The sequence below is a fragment of the Petromyzon marinus genome, chromosome 16 (genome assembly GCF_048934315.1).
Source record: "Petromyzon marinus isolate PM22_M1 ecotype Great Lakes invasive population chromosome 16, UKy_Petmar_22M1.pri1.0, whole genome shotgun sequence".
In the NCBI taxonomy this organism is placed as follows: Eukaryota; Metazoa; Chordata; class Hyperoartia; order Petromyzontiformes; family Petromyzontidae; genus Petromyzon; species Petromyzon marinus.
Window position 1 is genome coordinate 2424912 of NC_133682.1, and position 21848 is coordinate 2446759.

The following is a 21848-nucleotide window of genomic DNA, read 5'->3' on the forward strand; positions in this document are numbered from 1 at the left end:
AAGATGCCCCCTGGTGATTCATTAGCTTCTGCGTGCACCTTCACCAATTAAAAGCTTACCATGGGATTAGCATTTTGACAAGTTGATCCGGCAGATAGCAGACACATTACTGTGTCCTTCCCCGTCAACACCACACTTTCTCGCTGAATGGTTATCTTTTCTCAGTGGCACCCAACATCGGCTAAGACCACTGTCCATGTAACTACGGGGCAAGTAAAGTGGTCTGAGGCCCTGCTGCATGTCCCGAACCCGAACACTTAAACCCTAAACCAAGGCTTGATTTATCACGAAATGTTTTCCAGGTGCCTGGTAGGCGGGAGTTGGTATGCATCGAGTAGTCACATCCATAGTAAGACGTTTCCTAGATGTGTTGTGCTGGGTGCATATATTGTGGGTCATAGACCTGTAGGGAACCGGCTCAAATGAAGCTCTGCTCTCCCTAAACTCAATCATAAATCGCCAATTCTTAACTCCTAAATCCTAACCCTTCGCAAACAAAAAAAACAATGAAAGCAGTGTCCCAATCACATTTCATCAAATGAAAGCAAAAACAATAGATTTGAAAAGTACCACTTATGAGTCGGCACAACCAAAGGAAGGTTTGTGGATTAAAATTTGGTCTATTATTGGATTTGTAAAAAATCTGCAGGGAAAGTAATGCCAGACACTTGGTTTATTTCCTCACATATGCAGTGGACAGTAGTCTCTACCCTCATCAACCTCAGCAATATCGTAAAACACGATTCCATCTCCACAGCTGAAGAAAGTGTTAAAGGCCTCACCGAGTTGGCACGATTGCTTCTAAACCTGTGCAACCAACCAAATTACATTTCAACATCGACCGTTGTCCTAACATTGTCACTCATCCTCACCCTGTCATCACCCATGGGTGCCATTTCCATGACTGGTCATGACCATCAATGCCAGCCAATCCTTTTAATTAGTGTCATTTTCTTGCCAGAATTGCTTTTCGTTTCTTAATCGTGAAACTGCTGCTGTGTGTTACGTCTCTATTGGTTTGATAATTCTTCGCGGAGAGCTGGGTGATTTGGCTAATACCGGCATACTGTTGCAAACAGCCCCTATAGGACCCTTAATGTTTATGGGCAGATGGACTAGCAGGCCCTAATGTCCTCACTTAAGAACAGTGTCCTCTGTTGAGCTCTTTCATTCAAACAACACGGAAGGAGGGAAATTGATTCTGAGCCAAATAACCCATGAACTCTTGACAAGGAATATCAACGGTGAATCAAAGTCGACAACACACTGCCAAAGCAACTGCAAAAAAATTATAAGAGCACGTAGGTCAATCTAAAGATGTACCAGCACATACTTTAGTGAAAACATAAGGCAACTAGTACAACAACAAAAAAATACATTTTTATTGGTATTACTTTTGAAATTGTGACTATTTACAACAAATACAACCTCTATTATGGAAAGAACATTACTGTGAAAATATAAAGTAAGATCAAATATGTCCCCTCCATTTTTTTACACTCAAGTGTCTATGGATGCTATTGACGCGATGAATTATCACATCCTCAGCGCATAATCTTCTCCAGGATCTGCCTGATCATCTTCGCGTCACCTTGACCCTTCAGCTCTCTCTGCACGAGTCCAATCAGCCTGTTCAGAACCTTCACGTTGCCATCTTTCACCAGCCCCACCTGCAGGGAGATGAGAGCATCGGTTAAGATCGCTGCTGTCCTCCTGCCACTGCATGTTGCATCACATGGCAATTGGTGACTGTGCAGGGGGGGTGGGGGTGGGGGGGGGCAAGGTGGCAGGGATACCGAAAACATTAACGGAGGCCTGGGACAAAATGCCAGGTAAGAACTCCTTGGCTCTCTCTAAGGCCCCCCCCTTAGATCTGAAGCATGGGCAAAACATGGCTAAACTGTCAGCCCTCCCCCCCACCCACACTTTTAGCCGCCCTGCATGGTGGTCACAAGCAGGATTCTCATAAAAAAAATACTGTTAAGGCTCAGTGAGGCTTTGTTCAGTAAAGGACATTGAGAATTGCGCTGCTCTAATTCTAGATAAATAAAATACCCCACAACAGAAAATACCCTGCACTTCAGCTCGGCTCCAAATGAACAGAGCCAATGAGTAGCTGAGAACTCTGCTCATTGTCACCTCTTTGGGGTGCGCGTCCATGACGGCCTGGCAACAGGCCTCCAGCGGGGCTTGCTCCGACAACTGCCACAGGCCCCGCGTCTGTACCACCTCCGTGGGACTCTGGCCGCGTGTGGTGCAGAGGTCGGCCAAGACCTTTGGGGGACACCAGGTAGGAAAGGTCAGAGGAGAAGTATGGAGGGGAGTAGGATTGGAAGTGGGTGCCAGAAAGTGGAAGACAGAGGACAGGGGCACTTTGTGTGTTCAGAGCTGCGAACAGCAAATACCAAAGCACCTGGAATGGGCTCAATGTCGTCAAATATCAGAAGCTAAGCGGGGATGACCATGGATAGTGCTTGGATAGGTGACCAACCTTCACAGATTGTGGGCGGCAGAGGACAGTGCAGGAAAATTCATTGTGGTAGTCTACTTCTATGATCCCCGCTTACATGCTCCTGGTCTTCAGCATCCTGCACTGATCAGCGTGAGCTTTGGTCGAATAACCCCTATGACCCACATAGCATGAGGCACCTCATCGAGCAGCGGATTGGCAAAAGGGCTTATCGTGCATGATCCAGGATCAGCCCTGCGAAGCTTCCAATTGGTGACGAGATCGGGCAGACGCCGTGTGATGTGGTCATTGGCTCTTTGATTACACTGCATTTTAATCACGCCAATGCCTCTTGATATTGGCCCCATCATATTCAGTTTTGTGAAGATAAACAAACACGTATTCTAACAATAAACAGGCAAGCATCTGTTTCACCACATAAACGTAATAACTTCTTCTAGCTGCCTATTGGTCTCTGTTTAAAATAATACTGCTGGAAGACATTGGTCCAACGAGGCCCACAGATTTAACACTCTCAATGTTATTTTATTTCACGTGTTTAAACATAACCTTGACCGTTTATTTTGTATTCTATTACCCACAATCTGGAGCGGGGCAGTGGTGCACTGTGTTTTGAACCTGGCGACCCAAGTTCATTTCCCGGTCAAGGCGAACATCAGTGACGGGCGATGTTTGAATGGATCCCGGGGTGCTCCCCCCACCACCCCCTTTACCAACCAGCATGAACAAGCGTGGTGAAGTACGGTCATGAAGGACATGGCATGGAGGGGGGGGGGGGGCCTTGGTCCACCATCGTATTTGACGAAAAAATGTACTCAAAATCCACCACATCGGCATATAAGAAACTTGTGTACATGTTTCAACAGGCAGCCGCAAAGTGTCAAATTACGTGGAAACATCGCAACAACCAAAGCAGGAACGTCCCACTTCTGCATCTGCAAATGCTCATGCTGTGCACGGATCACAAGTGCATGACATGGCTAGCCCGATACACGAGCGCACAGTGTACAAGTACAGCCCACTGCTGGATGAAGGCCTCCCCATGCCGTGTGGGTCTCGGGGATAATTTTACCATACTTCACCATGTTGGGCAGCGTGGGTTCAGTGAAGGGAGTATAATAGCTGGGTCATAAAAGTACAGTACAACAATGGACTTTGCTGCACTGCCCTCTGCTGACAATGACGTAGGACAGCCCCACAGCCGCCTATGGAAACCTGGTGTATGCAGTAATCAATTACTCAAGGATTGTCCAGGCTCAAACCCGCTAAGCCTCCGAGATGTAACAAGCATGGGCATATTCCGGGTGACTGGTCGTAGTCGCGCAGGATACACCGAATTGAATGCATCGTCAGTCTAAAAACATTCAACAGATTCCTATTTTGGCTTCCCGTTAAGGTTTTTTTGGCAGGTAATCTCTACGGAGCAAGAACATAGCCAAATCGAGCCGTTACTTGGCCTCTGTCCAATGTGACCATCTTTCTATTTTAAGGCAACAAACGATTCCACAGCAGCTGCCGCCCCGCTGAGAGCAAAGAACCGGGCTAGAACTCACCAGCTTGCCTGTAGCCGGCGAAACGGACCCCTTCTCCACGAGGTCAAAGAGTTCCCCCAAGGCCGCTGGCTCGACAGGGCTGTCACACAGAAGGCACCACATAGGGGGACATTAACCACACGCCGACAGCCCAAGCGTGCTGTGTAGACAAGCGAGCTCCGTGCACAAGCGAGCTGTGTAGACAAGCGAGCTGTGTGGACAAGCAAACTGTGTAGACAAGTGAGCTGTGTGGACAAGTGAGCTCTGTGGACAAGTGAGCTGTGTGGACAAGTGAGCTCTGTAGACAAGTGAGCTGTGTGGACAAGCGAGCTGTGTGGACAAGTGAGCTCTGTGGACAAGTGAGCTGTGTGGACAAGTGAGCTCTGTGGACAAGCGAACTGTGTAGACAAGCGAGCTGTGTGGACAAGCGAGCTGTGTGGACAAGTGAGCTCTGTGGACAAGTGAGTTGTGTAGACAAGTGAGCTGTGTGGACAAGCGAGCTGTGTAGACAAGTGAGCTCTGTAGACAAGTAAGCTGTGTAGACAAGCGAGCTGTGTGGACAAGTGAGCTCTGTAGACAAGCGAGCTATGTAGACAAGTGAGCTGTGTGGACAAGCGAACTGTGTAGACAAGTGAGCTGTGTGGACAAGTGAGCTGTGGAGACAAGCGAACTGTGTAGACAAGTGAGCTGTGGAGACAAGTGAGCTGTGTGGACAAGTGAGCTGTGTAGACAAGCGAGCTGTGTAGACAAGCGAGCTGTGTGGACAAGTGAGCTGTGTGGACAAGTGAGCTGTGTGGACAAGTGAGCTGTGTGGACAAGTGAGCTGTGTGGACAAGCGAGCTGTGTGGACAAGTGAGCTGTGTGGACAAGTGAGCTGTGTAGACAAGTGAGCTGTGTGGATAAGCGAGCTCCTTGGACAAGTGAGCTCTGTGGACAAGTGAGCTCTGTGGACAAGTGAGCTGTGTGGACAAGCGAGCTGTGTGGACAAGTGAGCTGTGTGGACAAGTGAGCTGTGTAGACAAGTGAGCTGTGTGGATAAGCGAGCTCCTTGGACAAGTGAGCTCTGTGGACAAGTGAGCTCTGTGGACAAGCGAGCTGTGTGGACAAGTGAGCTCTGTAGACAAGCGAGCTGTGTAGACAAGTGAGCTGTGTGGACAAGCGAGCTGTGTAGACAAGTGAGCTGTGTGGACAAGTGAGCTGTGTGGATAAGCGAGCTGTGTGGATAAGCGAGCTCCTTGGACAAGTGAGCTCTGTGGACAAGCAAGCTGTGTGGACAAGTGAGCTGTGTGGACAAGTGAGCTGTGTAGACAAGTGAGCTGTGTGGATAAGCGAGCTGTGTAGACAAGTGAGCTCTGTAGACAAGTAAGCTGTGTAGACAAGCGAGCTGTGTGGACAAGTGAGCTCTGTAGACAAGCGAGCTATGTAGACAAGTGAGCTGTGTGGACAAGCGAACTGTGTAGACAAGTGAGCTGTGTGGACAAGTGAGCTGTGGAGACAAGCGAACTGTGTAGACAAGTGAGCTGTGGAGACAAGTGAGCTGTGTGGACAAGTGAGCTGTGTAGACAAGCGAGCTGTGTAGACAAGCGAGCTGTGTGGACAAGTGAGCTGTGTGGACAAGTGAGCTGTGTGGACAAGTGAGCTGTGTGGACAAGTGAGCTGTGTGGACAAGCGAGCTGTGTGGACAAGTGAGCTGTGTGGACAAGTGAGCTGTGTAGACAAGTGAGCTGTGTGGATAAGCGAGCTCCTTGGACAAGTGAGCTCTGTGGACAAGTGAGCTCTGTGGACAAGTGAGCTGTGTGGACAAGCGAGCTGTGTGGACAAGTGAGCTGTGTGGACAAGTGAGCTGTGTAGACAAGTGAGCTGTGTGGATAAGCGAGCTCCTTGGACAAGTGAGCTCTGTGGACAAGTGAGCTCTGTGGACAAGCGAGCTGTGTGGACAAGTGAGCTCTGTAGACAAGCGAGCTGTGTAGACAAGTGAGCTGTGTGGACAAGCGAGCTGTGTAGACAAGTGAGCTGTGTGGACAAGTGAGCTGTGTGGATAAGCGAGCTGTGTGGATAAGCGAGCTCCTTGGACAAGTGAGCTCTGTGGACAAGCAAGCTGTGTGGACAAGTGAGCTGTGTGGACAAGTGAGCTGTGTAGACAAGTGAGCTGTGTGGATAAGCGAGCTGTGTGGATAAGCGAGCTCCTTGGACAAGTGAGCTGTGTAGACAAGTGAGCTCTGTAGACAAGCGAGCTGTGTGGACAAGTGAGCTGTGTGGACAAGTGAGCTGTGTAGACAAGTGAGCTGTGTAGACAAGCGAGCTGTGTAGACAAGTGAGCTCTGTGGACAAGCGAGCTGTGTAGACAAGTGAGCTCTGTGGACAAGCGAGCTGTGTAGACAAGTGAGCTGTGTGGATAAGCAAGCTGTAGAGACAAGTGAGCTGTGTGGACAAGCGAGCTGTGTAGACAAGTGAGCTGTGTGGACAAGCGAGCTGTGTAGACAAGTGAGCTGTGTAGACAAGTGAGCTCTGTAGACAAGCGAGCTGTGTAGACAAGTGAGCTCTGTAGACAAGCGAGCTGTGTGGATAAGCGAGCTGTGTAGACAAGTGAGCTGTGTAGACAAGTGAGCTCTGTAGACAAGCGAGCTGTGTGGAGAAGTGAGCTCTGTAGACAAGCGAGCTGTGTGGATAAGCGAGCTGTGTGGACAAGTGAGCTCTGTAGACAAGTGAGCTCTGTGGATAAGCGAACTGTGTGGACAAGTGAGCTGTGTGGACAAGTGAGCTGTGTAGACAAGTGAGCTCTGTGGACAAGTGAGCTGTGTGGACAAGCGAGCTGTGTAGACAAGTGAGCTGTGTATACAAGTGAGCTCTGTGGACAAGCGAACTGTGTAGACAAGTGAGCTCTGTAGACAAGCGAGCTGTGTAGACAAGTGAGCTCTGTGGACAAGCGAACTGTGTGGACAAGTGAGCTGTGTGGACAAGCGAGCTGTGTAGACAAGTGAGCTGTGTAGACAAGTGAGCTCTGTAGACAAGTGAGCTGTGTGGACAAGCGAGCTGTGTAGACAAGTGAGCTCTGTGGACAAGTGAGCTGTGTGGACAAGTGAGCTGTGTGGACAAGCGAGCTGTGTAGACAAGTGAGCTCTGTGGACAAATGAGCTGTGTAGACAAGTGAGCTGTGTAGACAAGTGAGCTGTGTGGACAAGTGAGCTGTGTGGACAAGCAAGCTGTGTGGACAAGTGAGCTGTGTGGACAAGTGAGCTGTGTGGACAAGTGAGCTCTGTAGACAAGTGAGCTGTGTGGACAAGTGAGCTGTGTGGACAAGTGAGCTGTGTGGACAAGTGAGCTCTGTAGACAAGTGAGCTGTGTGGACAAGCGAGCTGTGTGGACAAGCGAACTGTGTAGACAAGTGAGCTGTGTAGACAAGTGAGCTCCGTGGACAAGCGAGCTGTGTATACAAGTGAGCTGTGTAGACAAGCGAGCTGTGTAGACAAGTGAGCTGTGCAGACAAGTGAGCCCAAGGAGTTGGGTTTTAACTTTTCTTCCGTCTTTGATCCACAACTCGCCCCAACCCCCAAGATGCCCCGGCACTAAAATGTTCTTCGACTGTAAAAATGAGTTAGCTTAGAAATGAAAACGGCGCAATAAACTGGCCTCCAGCACGTACCTCTGGCCCACGGAGATGCCTCTCTCATTAAGGTTGCCGAGGAGCTCGTTAATCACCCAGCCTATAACCTTCTTGGGCTCGCGGCGGTTCCCATCCACCACGGCCTCGAAGTACTCCACCAGCCCATCGTTCTGTGTACGCGACACAAAATACAACCCTCACCAAAATGAGAATCCAGCCATGCTGTAACTCAACTGCGCAGATGGTTTTCTAGCCACAGCGTAAAGACATGAAACACGAGTCCTTTCAGCAAACTATAACACGCTTGAACACGATACGGCCGGCCGTACTGAGGTAGAACCTAACTCCAGGTAAATTCCCTGGCTCTCTCTGCCCTCCAGCAACTGAAGATAAATTATTTACCAAAGGCCCAGGTAGCACAATGCAACGTGGGACCGTATGACTGAAATCAACGTGATCGGTTCCTGCAGTGACTGGAGAGTACAATCCAAGGAGATTTACCTTGGGCTGAACTGAACCGCACCTAGTGATGGTGGGTAAAAACATAAATCGGACCTTACAATTTAGATTTATATGACGGCCGAACACGATCCCGTCTCAAGATGCCGTAAAGGAACCGTGAGCATATTTAATTTCGCGAGGGGGGCGGTCCGTTACAGGCAGAATAAAGAAAACAGATAATGCGAGGTGAGCCTGGAATGGGGGGGGGGGGAGTCAACAGTGCAGTTGACCGGGGGAAGGGAAATGTAAACCAAGTGAGACCCGAGGCAACTCAAGGACTCAGCAGGTGATGCGTTTGTCGGGGCCCGAGTTTGTTGACACGCCACACGTGCTGCTTTCGTAGCAAAACGGAAGTACTCCGTCAACTCCGGATACCACAGTCGCCACTGGACTAGTTTGCAAATGGCCACTGTATAAACCATTGGTATTTAACAAATGACCACTGAGACACGTGTGATTTTATTATCAAGAGCAGTTAAATTTGCGCCCCAAGATCCCACCTTAAAATACCTTATTTGAAATTCACCTGCAGCAAAAATTAATGCAAATACTTACAGTGGTTGTGCCGGAGCCTCGGGTCAACCTCACTGTCTAAGCCAGGGGTTGGCAACCTAAACAATAAGAGACATTCTTTTCGAATTCGATCAAATAAAATTCTATATTTCAAGAGCCGCAATGCACGTGGTGAATACGTGACGGTGGCCCTTACCAAGTGACGTCGCGAAGCAGCGGCTCTTAAAGAGCCACCGCATGCGGCTCGGGAGCCGCAGGTTGCCGACCCCCTGGTCTACTCAGAGGTAGCCGGGTGGCTCAGCGGTCACAGCACTGCGCTGCCACCACTGACATCCCGGGCTTCAAATCTAGGTGGCCACCTGTGATTCAACGGGCTTCTCAAGTGTAGCAACGTGATGGTCTCAGCCTGGCCGGTGACTGTACACAACGAGAACGTAACGTTCAATTTGGTTCTCCACTTAATTTGGCAAACTTCTAGCTCTGACTTAAAAAAAGAACGCCAGTTTGATTCACATTTATTCTCAGTGGCAAGAGCAGGTGGAGAAGTGTTGCCTCATATTGCCTCCTAATACCTCAGTGGGCTCTGCCTGGTAGGATGGGGATGGTTTAGTTTTATTTATGTTTTTTGGTTGATTTGTTTACCTTTCCTGTACTGTGAACTCCTATCGTGTTTTTCTATTGTTTGTTGTTGTAACGTTCTTACCCACCGCTCACTGACATCTGTGAAAAAGAGCTTTATAGCTCATCGGATTCCTCCAGTATAAATAAATATTCCAATTATGATTCTGGATGGACCAAAGGTCACTTGAAGGAATCTCAGAGGTAGCTCTGTGGTATCTTCTTCCTTGGACCTTTCTCTACCAGGCTTCTCACATGGCCTTGCAGGCAAACAAAACCGAACTGAGGAGCATGGGGGGCGGGCGGGGGTGTGGAAAAATCCATGAAGCTGCACGGGCGGACGTGGGGGGACTACCGCGACGCACCACGAGCGTCGAGGCGTGCTCCGCCAGGATCCCGTAGCGCCGCACGAGGCGCTGGCGCCGGGCAGCCGGAAGCTCCGGGAGGGCCCTGCGCATGGCGTCCACGTTCACCGAGTGATCGTGGACCGAGTGATCGCCGGGCGCCCCCGCCATGGACGCGTCGTCCAGTAGGATGAGGGGCGGCAGGTTCGGCTCCGGCATGAAGCTGGGAGGGTGAAGAAAAGTTTGAGGGAACTGCGGTGACGTGACGAGACGACTTACCCATTCGGCTGGAAAGATCCATAAACAGTTTGTCTATGCAGTGGTCATCTGACGAAAGGCGGTTTTTGTTAGACACGCGCACTCCTTTTGTCAATCCACTGCTGAATGAAGGCCTCCCGCACCTCCGATTAGCAGAGTTGGTTACGTACGGTGCGACATAAGTCCAACGTGCATACACGTACATGCATACTCCCTGCACAATGTGGGCCATGCGGGTTGATTGGACATATTTTACCACGCTGGTTAGTGCGGGTTGGTGAAGGTGGAGAGCATGATGTTGGAGCATAGTACAATGCAATTTATTCTGCTGCACTGCCTTCTGCTGGCTACAACGTAGGCCTGCAGTGGCCTGCAACACCTGTCTCTCCCCCTGTGGTCGCCCATCCATGTACTCACCAAGGTCAACCCTAGTTAGCTTCTAAGATGCGATGAGATCCGGTATATTTAGTCACATGTGACCGGTGAGATATTAATGAGGTTCATGATTCATAGAAAAAAATTCAAGTATGTTACAGGTCCACAAGTTGAGTGTTTAAGTTTGCCGATTTGTGAAATTCTTACCGATAGTCTTGCTTGGCTTCCTTGTCTCTCATTTGAACAGTTTTTCTAAAACAAATACAAACAGTACTTAGTATTTACACCGCATACCAAGTTACACTGTGAATTTGACGTTGATAAATGGGTACTCCGGACCTCACCTTACCCTGTTCTGCTGTCAAATGATCTCGTTTCATTAAAAATTTCACCACCGTCATCCAACATTTGGATCTGTCTCTCAATTTCGTAATCTGTGGAAAAAATAAAAACAAGATTTATTTTTAACAACAACTTATGCGAATACACAGGGCTTAATCTCTCACCAAATATTTTCCAAATCGCTGGTAGGTTGCAGGAGCTGAGGTGCCATGTGACTAACAGCCACAGCCAATAGCGAGTGGTATAACTGGATGTCGTGTGTGCCAGCTGCAGAAACGTGTTGCGGGCGACTGACCCAGACAGACCTCGCTGAAACGAATCCCCAATTCTACATTAACGACGGTGAGAAATCAAGCAGCTCAATTTAAATAGCGAGAAGGTGCAGGTGGAGACCACACCTATGGCTCTGGCAAGGAACTTGAGGCTGTTGATGTTCTTCACTTCTGTCCGGACACCGAGAGGGTCCCCGGGGAGGTGAACGGACACGTTGGCATCCACGCGCAGATGTCCCTCTGCAAGATGACCGCAGCACGAATTGAATGGCGCCGCGCCTTAGACATCACGCCTCACAGACACCGCGTGCCTCACAGGCACTGCATGCTCACCATCACCCAATGCGCATTTGGTGTTTTGCCACCAAATTTGTGGAACAGCTTACCCAGAAATGTGAGCGATGATGCACCCACAAATCATCAAATTAGGATGAAATTAAAGACATTTTCAGAATGTGTAAATATCTCAAGTTGAGGTAGACACTGATGCAAATTTTAGCATTTCAATATGTACATTTTGTCTATATTTCCCATATTGTATTCCTTCTGAATTTTGTCTACAATCACTCCCTCACTGAGTCATTACCTGAAAGCCCCTTTGCTCTGGCTCTTAAAGATGCACTGTACGTGCGGAGCAGTGTAAATAGTAAATGATGACGATAACAATGATTAAACACACGGGAACATGGGGGCAAGAGGTCAGTCATCTGCATTGTGTACTCAACGCAGCTTGGTTACAAATTTCAGCCAGTATCACCGTCCATTCTTTTAGTTAATAATTAGGAACGGTTTATCAACAGCCATATACGTTATTAGATGTGTGATTATTCACCCTCTTTCCCTACCAAGTGAATGAGGATGGGTTATATCAAGATTCATATTATTAATGCGGTAATAAAATGTATTTCTCTCCAGGCTAAATCACAATTGGGGTAGTCATCTGAACAAAATGCATTTCATTGGATAAAGAGGGCAGGCATAGTAGTATTTGATAGTGTTTAGTCTTTTCCAGAATTTCATTGATAGCATGTTTGCTTGTCAACGGAAGGGAAACCTTTCCTAAACCCAGCCTGTTCATTCGCTTAGGTGGTCTCAAAAGTTTCCATCATCTGATTTGCAATTTTTTTATTCTTGAGTACGGAAATCGGTTCAGGAGCTAATTGACAATGTTGAGGTCTGCCACTGTTGAGGTTTATAGTTTGGGTTGCATGGCCACGATCACACTACCGTGGCTTGTCTTGAAATTGTCATTCATGAGGGTGATGTGTGCATCGGGCTGTTGATGTTCTGAGAGATGGCAACGTGTTATGTGTTTCCATGTTTCCTTCAACACAACTCATACCGTCATCTAGGCGAAATGGACATGATTAATTTAAATCTATTTCTCATCATTTTCGCAAACAATTGACGTACATCTGACAGGAGGCTAACGAGTCTGCCAGCATCATGATGATGATAATAATTTCATTTATTCGTGAACTTTACTTCTAACCACATTAGTGCCCACTGCGACAAGTCTCTTTTGCAAAGAGGGAAACTCTGTGTCTTGCTGTGTGTCCCTCGCACCGGCCATGATGGCCTGGCAGGTGCCCAGTGCCTGCAGGATGAGCTGAAGCTCGCGGACGGCGGTGGCCGCCTCCAGCCCACAGCTCATGTTGGGCTCCATCACGATCTCCATGAGGCCCACCCCTGTCGCGACGCCACAAAGACAATGAGGAAGGTCGCTTAAGGCATTTTATCCGCACTTCCGATTGCTAACGCTTGGCTGCGTACGGTGCTAAAGAAGTTCAACATACACAGATACAACAGCCACACATTGTCGAGAGTACTTTAGAGCGCTGCTTTCAAGCGAATGACTGAAACCGCCGCCTCGAGTGGAGGCCCGCGGTGGTGGTGGCGAGCGAGGGGCCTCTCATTACCGGCGCGGTTGAGGTCTATGAGCGAGCGGTGCCTGGTCTCGTCGTGCAGCGACTTCCCGCTGTCCTGCTCCAGCTGGATCTGCTTGATGTGCACCTCACGCTCCTCCGCCTCGCTCCGCCGGTTGCCGTGGAACAGCTGGTACCGCAGGGCCCCTCCCTCGGCTATCGGCAGCCGCTGCTGCGTGATCTGATAGCCGGCCTATAAGTCAGAGATGCCCGTGCGGTCAGGTTTGGCGCGAGGGTTTTCGCAGCCGCCTCGTAATGCACGTTGGGTGCTCTGGGTTAGGCCCTGTGTCGGGCGTTTCCTCTCGCAAGCTTTCGCGACGGACAACTGCGGGCACCTTTGGAAGGCGAGGTGAGGAATTTCACATGGTCTCCAATAAGGGACAACATATAAGGGTGCGAGACTAGGCGAAATTCCTCCATTTAACTCCTGAGGATGCCCGCAGAGTAGCGCGTGGTGAAAGCCTGAGAAGAAACGTTCAACTCGCGGCTAAAGTCAGATCGTGCATTCCGTTAGGACCCCATTAGAGAGATGTATCTCTCTATCCAGGGAGAACCGGGATTAGACAAATATTAAATTAAATGAGTTAATTTACAAATCTTCGTCAACCCACCACTGGATAAGGGCCATATCAGGCCGTGTTGATAAGCAGCTGCAGCAGCTCACAGCACCTGCTTTATACACGATAGTTTCAGCCGTGAACCCATTGTGTACATTCCGGGTGATTTGGTCACAAACATCAAAACCAACTGCGACCCCGCAGAGCAGACGCACAGCAAAACTGCCCATCGCCATGCGAACGTGTGACGTACTATGTGTCGATGCTGTAACGACAGACAATAAAGAGACATGTAGCTTTAAAAAATATATAGAAGTTTTATTGCGGAAGGGGCCAGCAAGGCCAAGCCTTACATACTGGGAGGTCAGAGTAGAAGTAATGCTTTCTGTCAAACTCCGAGTGCATGTTGATGCGGCAGCCAAGCGCGAGTGCGGTGAGGACTGCAGCCTCCACGCAGCGCTTGTTGAGGACCTTTCAAAAGGGGGTGCACACACGCAGACACCAAAACACACAACAATATGGTTCTAAATATCAGGACACCCCCAGTACATAAACAGAGGCGTGCAACAAATTGTTGGACCTACTTGCAACTTTAACACCTTTTTTTCCAAATGTTATTTCACGCGATAGCCTATATAACATACAAGCTTTTTTTGCTAATAAGATAAAATCCCGATATAACGTGGGTGTCAGGGAACATGAATAACACGCTTTGTATCTCCGTATCTATGTGTGCGTTTGTGACCCGCGGTATACCCAAATACGCGGTGTAATGAGCTGTGTTCTAGTGGCCTTTTACTGTAATACTGCATATCAATTGTATTCCTGTGACCATGATCTCATCTGAAGGAAGCTAAGTAGGGCTGAGCCAGCCAAGCGCTTGCATAAAAAACAGGTTATTAGAGGCTGTGTGGAAAATTAACTTGGACTAGGTTTTAAACTATAATTTCAAATGTAAACTTAATTTAGTTGACTTAAGAACAGTCTAAATTAAACACTAAACTGTTCTTTCAGCCTGTCTTTCCCTTGGTCTTCTGTAAGTAATTGCTTCACAAGACATCTCATTTACATTGTGTAACAGAGCTTTGAATGATCCAAAGGCCTGGTACTGTAATTGTCGAGGAATATTATAATACTAATGACATTTATTTATCCAGGGAAATCTCATGGCCAATTACATTGTTTGGCATTTGATAGGAAACCAGAGTAAGGTACCTGGGAAATGTCCTTCCTCACAAATTAAGAGAAATACTCAATACTGCCATCTTCTGACAAACCAACAACATTGACAAACCCTGCTGGTGACCCATCCAGGTACTGACCAGGTTAGACACTGCTTAGCGTCCAACATCTGATAAGATTGTGTGCATAACAACCATGGCTACAATTCATGCCTGCTGCTTGTGTTTCTTGTGAAAAGCAATCTAAAAAAAAATACCATTTCCCTCCTAATTTCACTCTGAACGTGATTGGTGTCACATCATGAGACAAAGCAACCACTCGGAACGCTCGCAGAGCAGTGCAACCCTTCATGTTAGAGAACAGTCAATGGAAGCGGACATCACAAAACTTCATCCGAGTTCCCTTCAAGTGGACTGTCTGGCGCACACAGCAGGAGGCAGCACTGTCCCACTTGCCCTCTCGCTAAAGTGAGCAACATTCGTCCCATGGCAGTCAAAACTATATATTTTTTAATTCCTAGCTTCAGTAATCTGTGGGGTTTATGCACATTGACAAATTTTGCCAAATTAAGCACAGTCCCAAATTGATTGTTACGGCAGTTCTTTGCAATCACTGATGACCAGGCTGAGATCATAAACCTGCTCTACTCGAGACCCACAGAAGGTTGCCCAGATCCAAACACGGCATTTCAACGGTGCCAGTTCGGCCAGCCTCTTGACCCTTGCGTTGCCCAGCCCACCTCGGCGACGCGCGGTGTTTAATGCAAGACTCACAGGCAGGGTGCCAGGCAAGCTGGCATCAAAGTATGAGACGAGAGAGTTGGGCGCGGCGTGGAACTTGACGCCGGCACCTGAGAAGAGCTTGGAGTGCGAGTGAATTTGAGCGTGCACCTCCAGTCCCACCACGCTGCGCCATTCCGCCCTGCAACACCAACAAGATGCGATGAGTTAAACACCCGAATGAAGCTTGGAGTGCTGATGGGAGTTCAAGAGAACTCACAAACACCTTGTGAAAGACCCAACGCGGAAGATCGCTGGTTTTGACCTTCCACGAAGCTCATGGTCCACGCTAAACCGCATCCGCACAAACCATTGCAGCAGATACGGACACAAGCTATTGTCTCTCTGTATTATGTTGAACTTCTTTAGCACCGTACATAGCCCACCACCGCATTGGCAAGGCTTACAACGTATCTGTTTACATGCACAGGCATGTGAACGGAATTCTAAAAACAAAATCACACTTCTGTAAACGGGAAAGGTCGTGTAACAAAGGCAGCAGTTAAACCAACGAACACTTTCCGTAAATGCCCATACACGGAGGCGATGAATGAGGCTCGAGTGGCGGGCTCAGCGAACTACGTTTGAGGTGCAGTCAAAGCGCTGCAGTCGAAGCGCTGGCGATCCAAATAAATTACCGAGCAGAATAAGGCGTACCCCTGCTCAATCATCGTGGTGTGGTGCTCCTTTCACAACCAGTGATGTAAATGCCACGTTCCGATGGCAGGAGCCTTGCTATCCACGAACCAACGGGCGTGACTACCGTCCCTGCAATTGCGAGGAAAGAACCCGATTTGGGTTTAGGGTGCAGGGTTTATGCTTGGGATTCATGGGTTGTGGATTATGGTTACGGGCGAAGGTCCGGGGTTAGGGTTTAATGGTTTAAGGGTTAGGGGGGATTTGCACAGTCGTGCCTAAGACCGATGTCCCTGCCTGCGTGTATGCAGTCTCGACCTTTAACAGGCACCGTGGGTTTTGAATGCGCGGCGATGGCAAGGGCCGTGGACGAGGGGGGGGGTCATGGTAAATATCACGGCACATTTAAGCGCCGGCCATCCCGCTACCTTCCAGTCTGGGCGGCGGCGGCGGGCTGCCGTTTCGCGACAGCGGGGTTGTGTTTGCGCCGAGCATTCGCGACAGCCGAGGGGGAGGCAGCGCCGCGTCGCAGCGAGCAGAGCGGCCGCAGGAAGCCCGCGGCGAACCCCGAGCCGAGCCCGAAGCGTGCGGCGATGGGCGCAGCCATGTTGACGCGGCGCGCACCACGTGACCGCACTTAAACCCACGCGGCTTCCGTATGACCATACATAGGAGCAAGGGATGCATTCATATCGCGCTTTGTATTTATTAAGGATTGCCTTTTTTATTTTAGCTTTAGAGTACTTTATTTTAGAATTGTTATTTGTTTAATTATTTTATTTTGTTATTTTATTAATCTTAAACAGAATGGGTTTGTCTGTTAATCAGCGACTACGAATAGGTGACGATTTTTTTCTATGGCTATTTAGAATCGAGTCGTAAGACAAACATTTAACACGTAGGATGCTTTCGCGACCAATATCATCCATAAGAGGATTTTTTTGGGTTAGTTCGCGTAAATATGTGTCGTTAAACCCGCCACCACCCGACACAGCCAAATAGGAAGGTTTGTCACGTAAACAGAAGATGCCAATTCGCTACTAGTGTCGTGTATGAGGTGGCAAGGGGGGGGGGGGTGCAAAAGGGGGTGAGAGGGACACGTGATGTAGGGGCCAGAGTCTTCGGGAAGGATCTGTAAGGGGGCGTGGCCAAGGGCGGAGCCCGGCCATGCCGCGGCCCATAAAGGCCGAGTCCCGAGCCCCAATCGGGGCTGTCCCATGGAGAATGAAATCTGCCTGCCACGTCTTCGATCTTCGGGCTGGCTGTATGTTATTCCGTGAGAGGTTATGTAGTTACCCCATTGGGTCCGGAATAAACGTGTTGCCTCCAAGTTCGAGTGTGCGCCTCAGTCGAACCCACTACACTAGTACAGCACACACCGGTGTGTTGGAGAGCCAAGCCACAACATTTACTATCTGAGACGACGTTTCGACAGTAATTGCAACTAGCTTAGGCGACAGCCAAACTTGGCTGTTTCCTTATGGAAGACAAATATTATATTCTTGGTTCATTCGGTAAAGTCACTTAGAAGGGAAACAATAAAATAACAAAAATATAAAACAATAAAATGATCACGTTTCAACTGCAACACAAGCAATCATCATCAGGTGTGAAAACCACAGCAAGAAAATTTGCAGTCGAAACGTCGTGAGAATTTTATTGTTTTCTATTTTTATTATTTTATTGTTTCCCTTCTACGTGACTTTACCGAAAGATCCAAGAATATGAATCCCTGCAGTCACGAAAACTTTAAATCAAAATTTAAGACAAATATTGTTAACAGTTCTAATTCCCATCGGGCCCCATGGTATAAAAGTGCAGTGTCCTGGCTGCTAAATAAGTGCTATGAAGGGGGGTCATTGGCCGAAACATCGGCCCGGTGATGGTTTTGTTTATGTTTTGTTGAGGCTGGGAGCACGCAGCAAGGATCTCCCTTCTAATACGTTTAGCCAGTTAGCCGGGTAACTGGCTAAACGGGATGATCCGTGTGACAACGAAAATACATACTCTTTGGTTCTTTCGGTAAAGTCACGCAGGTATAATTTAATTAATTTTATTAATAGGTGTGATTTATTTTATTTTATACCTACGTGAATTTACCGAAAGAACCAAAGAGTATGGATCCCTGCAGTCACGAAAACTTCAAATTTAGAACGAAAATACATTTAGAGAATGTGTTCCTCTGTTTCTACTCAATGTTGGCGTTTCTAAAATATATTCACGAGCTAAATGTATATCTGTGTCTACTATGCACGAGAGAACTTAACGAGATACACAGTGCTGTGAATATTAATCTCCGTTTTAAATAAACCTTACTTTTAAAATGTAAAATTTTGATTTAAAGCTTTCGTGACTGCAGGGATTCTTGGTTCTTTCGGTAAAGTCACGTAGAAGGGAAACAATAAAATAATAAAACAATAAAATTCTCACGACGTTTCGAATGCAACAAAAGCAATAATCATCAGGTGTGACTTATTTTTTTTCGATTAAATTGAGTTCACGAGACATCTGTACCACCCTGTGCTTGTTTTTTTGGTGACATGGTGAACCTGGGAGCTTTTTACCAGTATCAAAGTATGAAAAATAAGAAAAGGTTTTACCCTTCCTGGCAATCGAACAACTGTTAAGATTTGATTTGACGCTTTCGTGACTGCAAGAACCAAAGAATAACTGTTAAGATGTCCAAACACAAAATAGATACCTTTTGCAAGGAATCACGTGAATTACGTGCATATTCACCACAAGTACGTGTGGTTAATGCAGATTTGATTCCTAGAAAGAGTATATATTTGGTATTTGAACATCTTAACACCTCCTGTTTTATTGCCAGAAAGGGTAAAACCTATTTTTCATAGGGTGAACCTGTTTTCAAGTGAATGGATATTGAGAAAATCACGGCCCATTAATTCAAAATGCGCCCCCTACTGATCACACGAAGGATAGACTGTTTCAGAGCTGCTGTCATGGGTAAAAATCAGTCGGACCTTTCCGGGGTCTGAGCTCCTGAAAATATTTCCAACCGCTTTGTGTTGAGATTAGTTGTAATACTGGTTTCATGATTCGTAATCTCCTGTTGTGCTGTGAATGTGTATTGTAGGTTCGTGGTCTCCACCGTTGTGGGTCGAGCTGAGTTGTAATACTGGTTTGTGAGACGGATCAATAAAATCAGAACCATTTTGTGATGTGGCGGTTGTTTTACCTATAGACTGGCCCCCATCAAAGGAATGTGGAATTTACACCACTATGGGCAACCAATACGCACCACCACATCGCTCGTTTGAACAGAGAAACCCACTATCTCACACGTATATTGACTGGCTCTCTAACTAAGTGTTTAGGCTTTGGCACAAAAAACTACGAAACAGACGCTACCCAAGACTCAAGAGGGTTACTAATGTCCAACTGCCTCCTTAAAGGTCTCATCAGACGTCTGCCCAACAGCCCAACCGCGTATGAAAATACGAATAGGTTTTACCATTTCTGGCAATAAAATAGGCGTTAAGATGTTCAAACACCAAGGGATCGTGTCTGCAGTAACCACACGGACTTGTGGTGAACATGCAAACAAAATCATGCTCTGATAATATATGATTGGCCTAGTCTCACCAGTGTCAGACCAGAGTACGCCCAAAGGCAAACATTTTTGTTTTCATGTTTACCACAAGTACGTGTGGTGAATGCAGATTTGATTCCTTGCAACAGGAATCTATTTGGTGTTTGAACATCTTAACATCTGTTTTACTGCGAGAAAGGGCAAAACCTATTTTTATTTGTCATACTTTGATACTGGCAAAAAGGTCCCAAACGCGTGTGCGACTCATTAGAGAAGAGGAGGCCAAAATCCGGCCCAATTTCCAGGAAATGGTGAAGACAACAGCGCGACCCCATAATGGACCGGCTCATGAGCCAGCACTTAATGACCCTGCAAACCCGATGGCATTCAACTTTTTAAAAAACGCAAACGATATACACATTTCAGGACAAGGGGAGACGGGGGCAGTGATATAACTGTGGGAGTCGGTGGGTGAGCTGGTGGCTGCTAAGTGAGGCATTCAGACGGGGGAGGTTGGCTGCGTTTTTTAGGCGGGGGAGAGGGGGGTGGGGGGGGACAGTAAATAAGCAACAAACAAGGAGGCGAGATATACGGGATCCCGCAAACACGAAGAAAGGTCACCGAGTTTGTATACGCGCAGCACACACAACTGGGGGGGCCAGCGACCACCCTCCAAGGCTCACTCGGCCGTGCATTGGGCGGTGTGCGGAGAACACGTGGAGAACAAACGATTGCGGGTGCCGTCGTGGGAGTAAGTATCGGCCAACGGAAGGGCTTTCTCGGAGTTTGCTCCCTGGAAGAAGACGTATGATGTGCATCGACGCCCGAGATGGTAAGTAGACCGCCGCTGTCTCCCATTGTTAATGCAAGACGCTAATGATGGAAGTAGAGCGGCCCTGTCGCTGATCCTAACACCCTCCGGCTGATGCCCGGTATATTGCAGAAGGTGAGCCTTTTATTATTTCAAGAACAGAAGCAATAATGTAAGCAATGTTTTAGGCAGCAAGGGATTAATTGCAGGAATTCATATTCTATGGTTCTTTCGGTAAAGAAAGATAGAATATGGATTTATTTAAGTAAAGCTGCTTGTTCCCTCGTCATTATCTTCATCAGCCATGATCTATTCACCGCTGGATGCAGTCTTCCCCACGAAGTTGCCTTCCATCGCGATCTCACGAAGCAACAATCCACGTCGCTCTTGTCGGCGGGGTGTGCTCACCACTCCATCTCCACACCGTTCCGTCTCTTGGGCGTTGTCCTCTCCGTTTGGCTGCCCATCGGTCTCGACCAAGGCCGTAGCAAAGGAGTCAACATTGGGGGGGAACCAAATCTTCCAGGGTGTCTGGGGGTCCCAACCCAGAAAAAATATCTAAATTTTAAAACTCATTTCCTGCCTAAAGCATTAAAAAAAATTCACTAACACATGGGATGGATTTATTTTTTTACAATGTCTAATAGTGTATTGTATTACATTGCTCTGTTTTTACTTTTTTACCTTTTCTTGTTTCGTTGTATGTAATGGCAGAGATTAGGAACGAATAAAGTACAACCATAGCCACAATCATATAAACAGAAATCTATGTATTGATTTATATGAAGACAAGTCCAGATATTGTGGCCAAGGTTTAGCAAATTGTTTTTATTTACATAGCATAGCAATTATTTTTTAAAGCAATATATTGTTGGGGGGGGGGACATTTTGAGCATATTTGAATATTGGGGGGGATGTGTCCCCCCAAGATTTAGTATAATTACGGCCTTGGTCTCGACCACGGGGCCGACGTCACTCGTCGCGATGTATGCGCTACCAGAATCCACTCGCTCTTCTTCGCAGCTAAATACGATTTTGTTTATAAGCATGTCCGATTTGTGTTAGCACGGTTGGCTACGCACGGTGCGAAAGAAGTTCAACATACATACTTGATCCGATCGTCGAGTTTCTCTCTTCGCCTCTCCATGTCATTCCAAGCAAGCATCTATCTCCCCACGCTTCTCTGTGCACCTTTAAGCGTGTATCGTGTCCGTGTTACCTATCTATACGTCATAGCGGGTAATGTGCACCGATGTAAAACTTTCCTTTAGAATCCTGTTCATGAATCACGTAAACTGTTGCCGCTTCATGTAAACACTCATATACAGAGGACCGCAGAACTTGGGGGAGAGATGTGGTGCCAGCTCACCAGCTGCCCCCCCCGCTCCTCTGCGATTTATCCCCTCACCTCCTGAGCCACTCTCTCTCTCATCGAGAGCGGACCAATACGCGCTACGAGTTGATCTCATCATCATCCACCAATAAACATAACGTGCCGTGTGACAATTCTGTAATATCCGGGGTAAAATGGGAAGAGGTTTGGTGGCCCGTTTAAAATAAAAAAAACACGGTTAAT

General features: G+C 47.7%; 2 protein-coding genes across 8 annotated transcripts in view; one reads left to right on the top strand and one right to left on the bottom strand.

The window, feature by feature from the left end:
* Nucleotides 1-1358: 1358 nt before the first annotated feature.
* On the bottom strand, nucleotides 1359-21670 carry GATB (glutamyl-tRNA amidotransferase subunit B). Of its 3 annotated transcripts, none has more exons than XM_032955536.2 (13): nucleotides 21382-21670; nucleotides 15267-15414; nucleotides 13669-13782; nucleotides 12749-12947; nucleotides 12396-12518; nucleotides 10956-11069; nucleotides 10565-10649; nucleotides 10423-10467; nucleotides 9604-9805; nucleotides 7646-7776; nucleotides 4024-4102; nucleotides 2140-2274; nucleotides 1359-1670 (listed from the first exon to the last, which is right to left on the bottom strand). In XM_032955536.2, the coding sequence occupies exons 1-13, from the start codon at nucleotides 21435-21437 to the stop codon at nucleotides 1545-1547; spliced, it is 1557 nt and encodes a 518-aa protein (XP_032811427.2). In that variant the 5' UTR covers nucleotides 21438-21670; the 3' UTR covers nucleotides 1359-1544. The 3 variants fall into 3 exon arrangements, with proteins under 3 accessions (XP_032811427.2, XP_032811426.2, XP_032811428.2); XM_032955535.2 differs by lacking the exon at nucleotides 21382-21670 and adding an exon at nucleotides 16337-16560; XM_032955537.2 differs by lacking the exon at nucleotides 21382-21670 and adding an exon at nucleotides 15930-16261.
* LOC116942986 (lysosomal dipeptide transporter MFSD1-like) overlaps nucleotides 19994-21848 on the top strand; it is a 43831-nt gene continuing 41976 nt past the window's right edge. For 3 of the 5 annotated variants that reach the window (XM_076067421.1, XM_032955539.2, XM_076067419.1), the window contains exon 1: nucleotides 19995-20293. In XM_076067421.1, coding sequence (XP_075923536.1) covers nucleotides 20269-20293 — 25 coding nt within the window. In that variant the 5' untranslated portion in view covers nucleotides 19995-20268. Of the gene's footprint in view, nucleotides 20294-20317; nucleotides 20408-21848 lie in introns of those variants that run through there. The other 2 variants (XM_032955538.2, XM_076067420.1) reach the window with 2 other exon arrangements.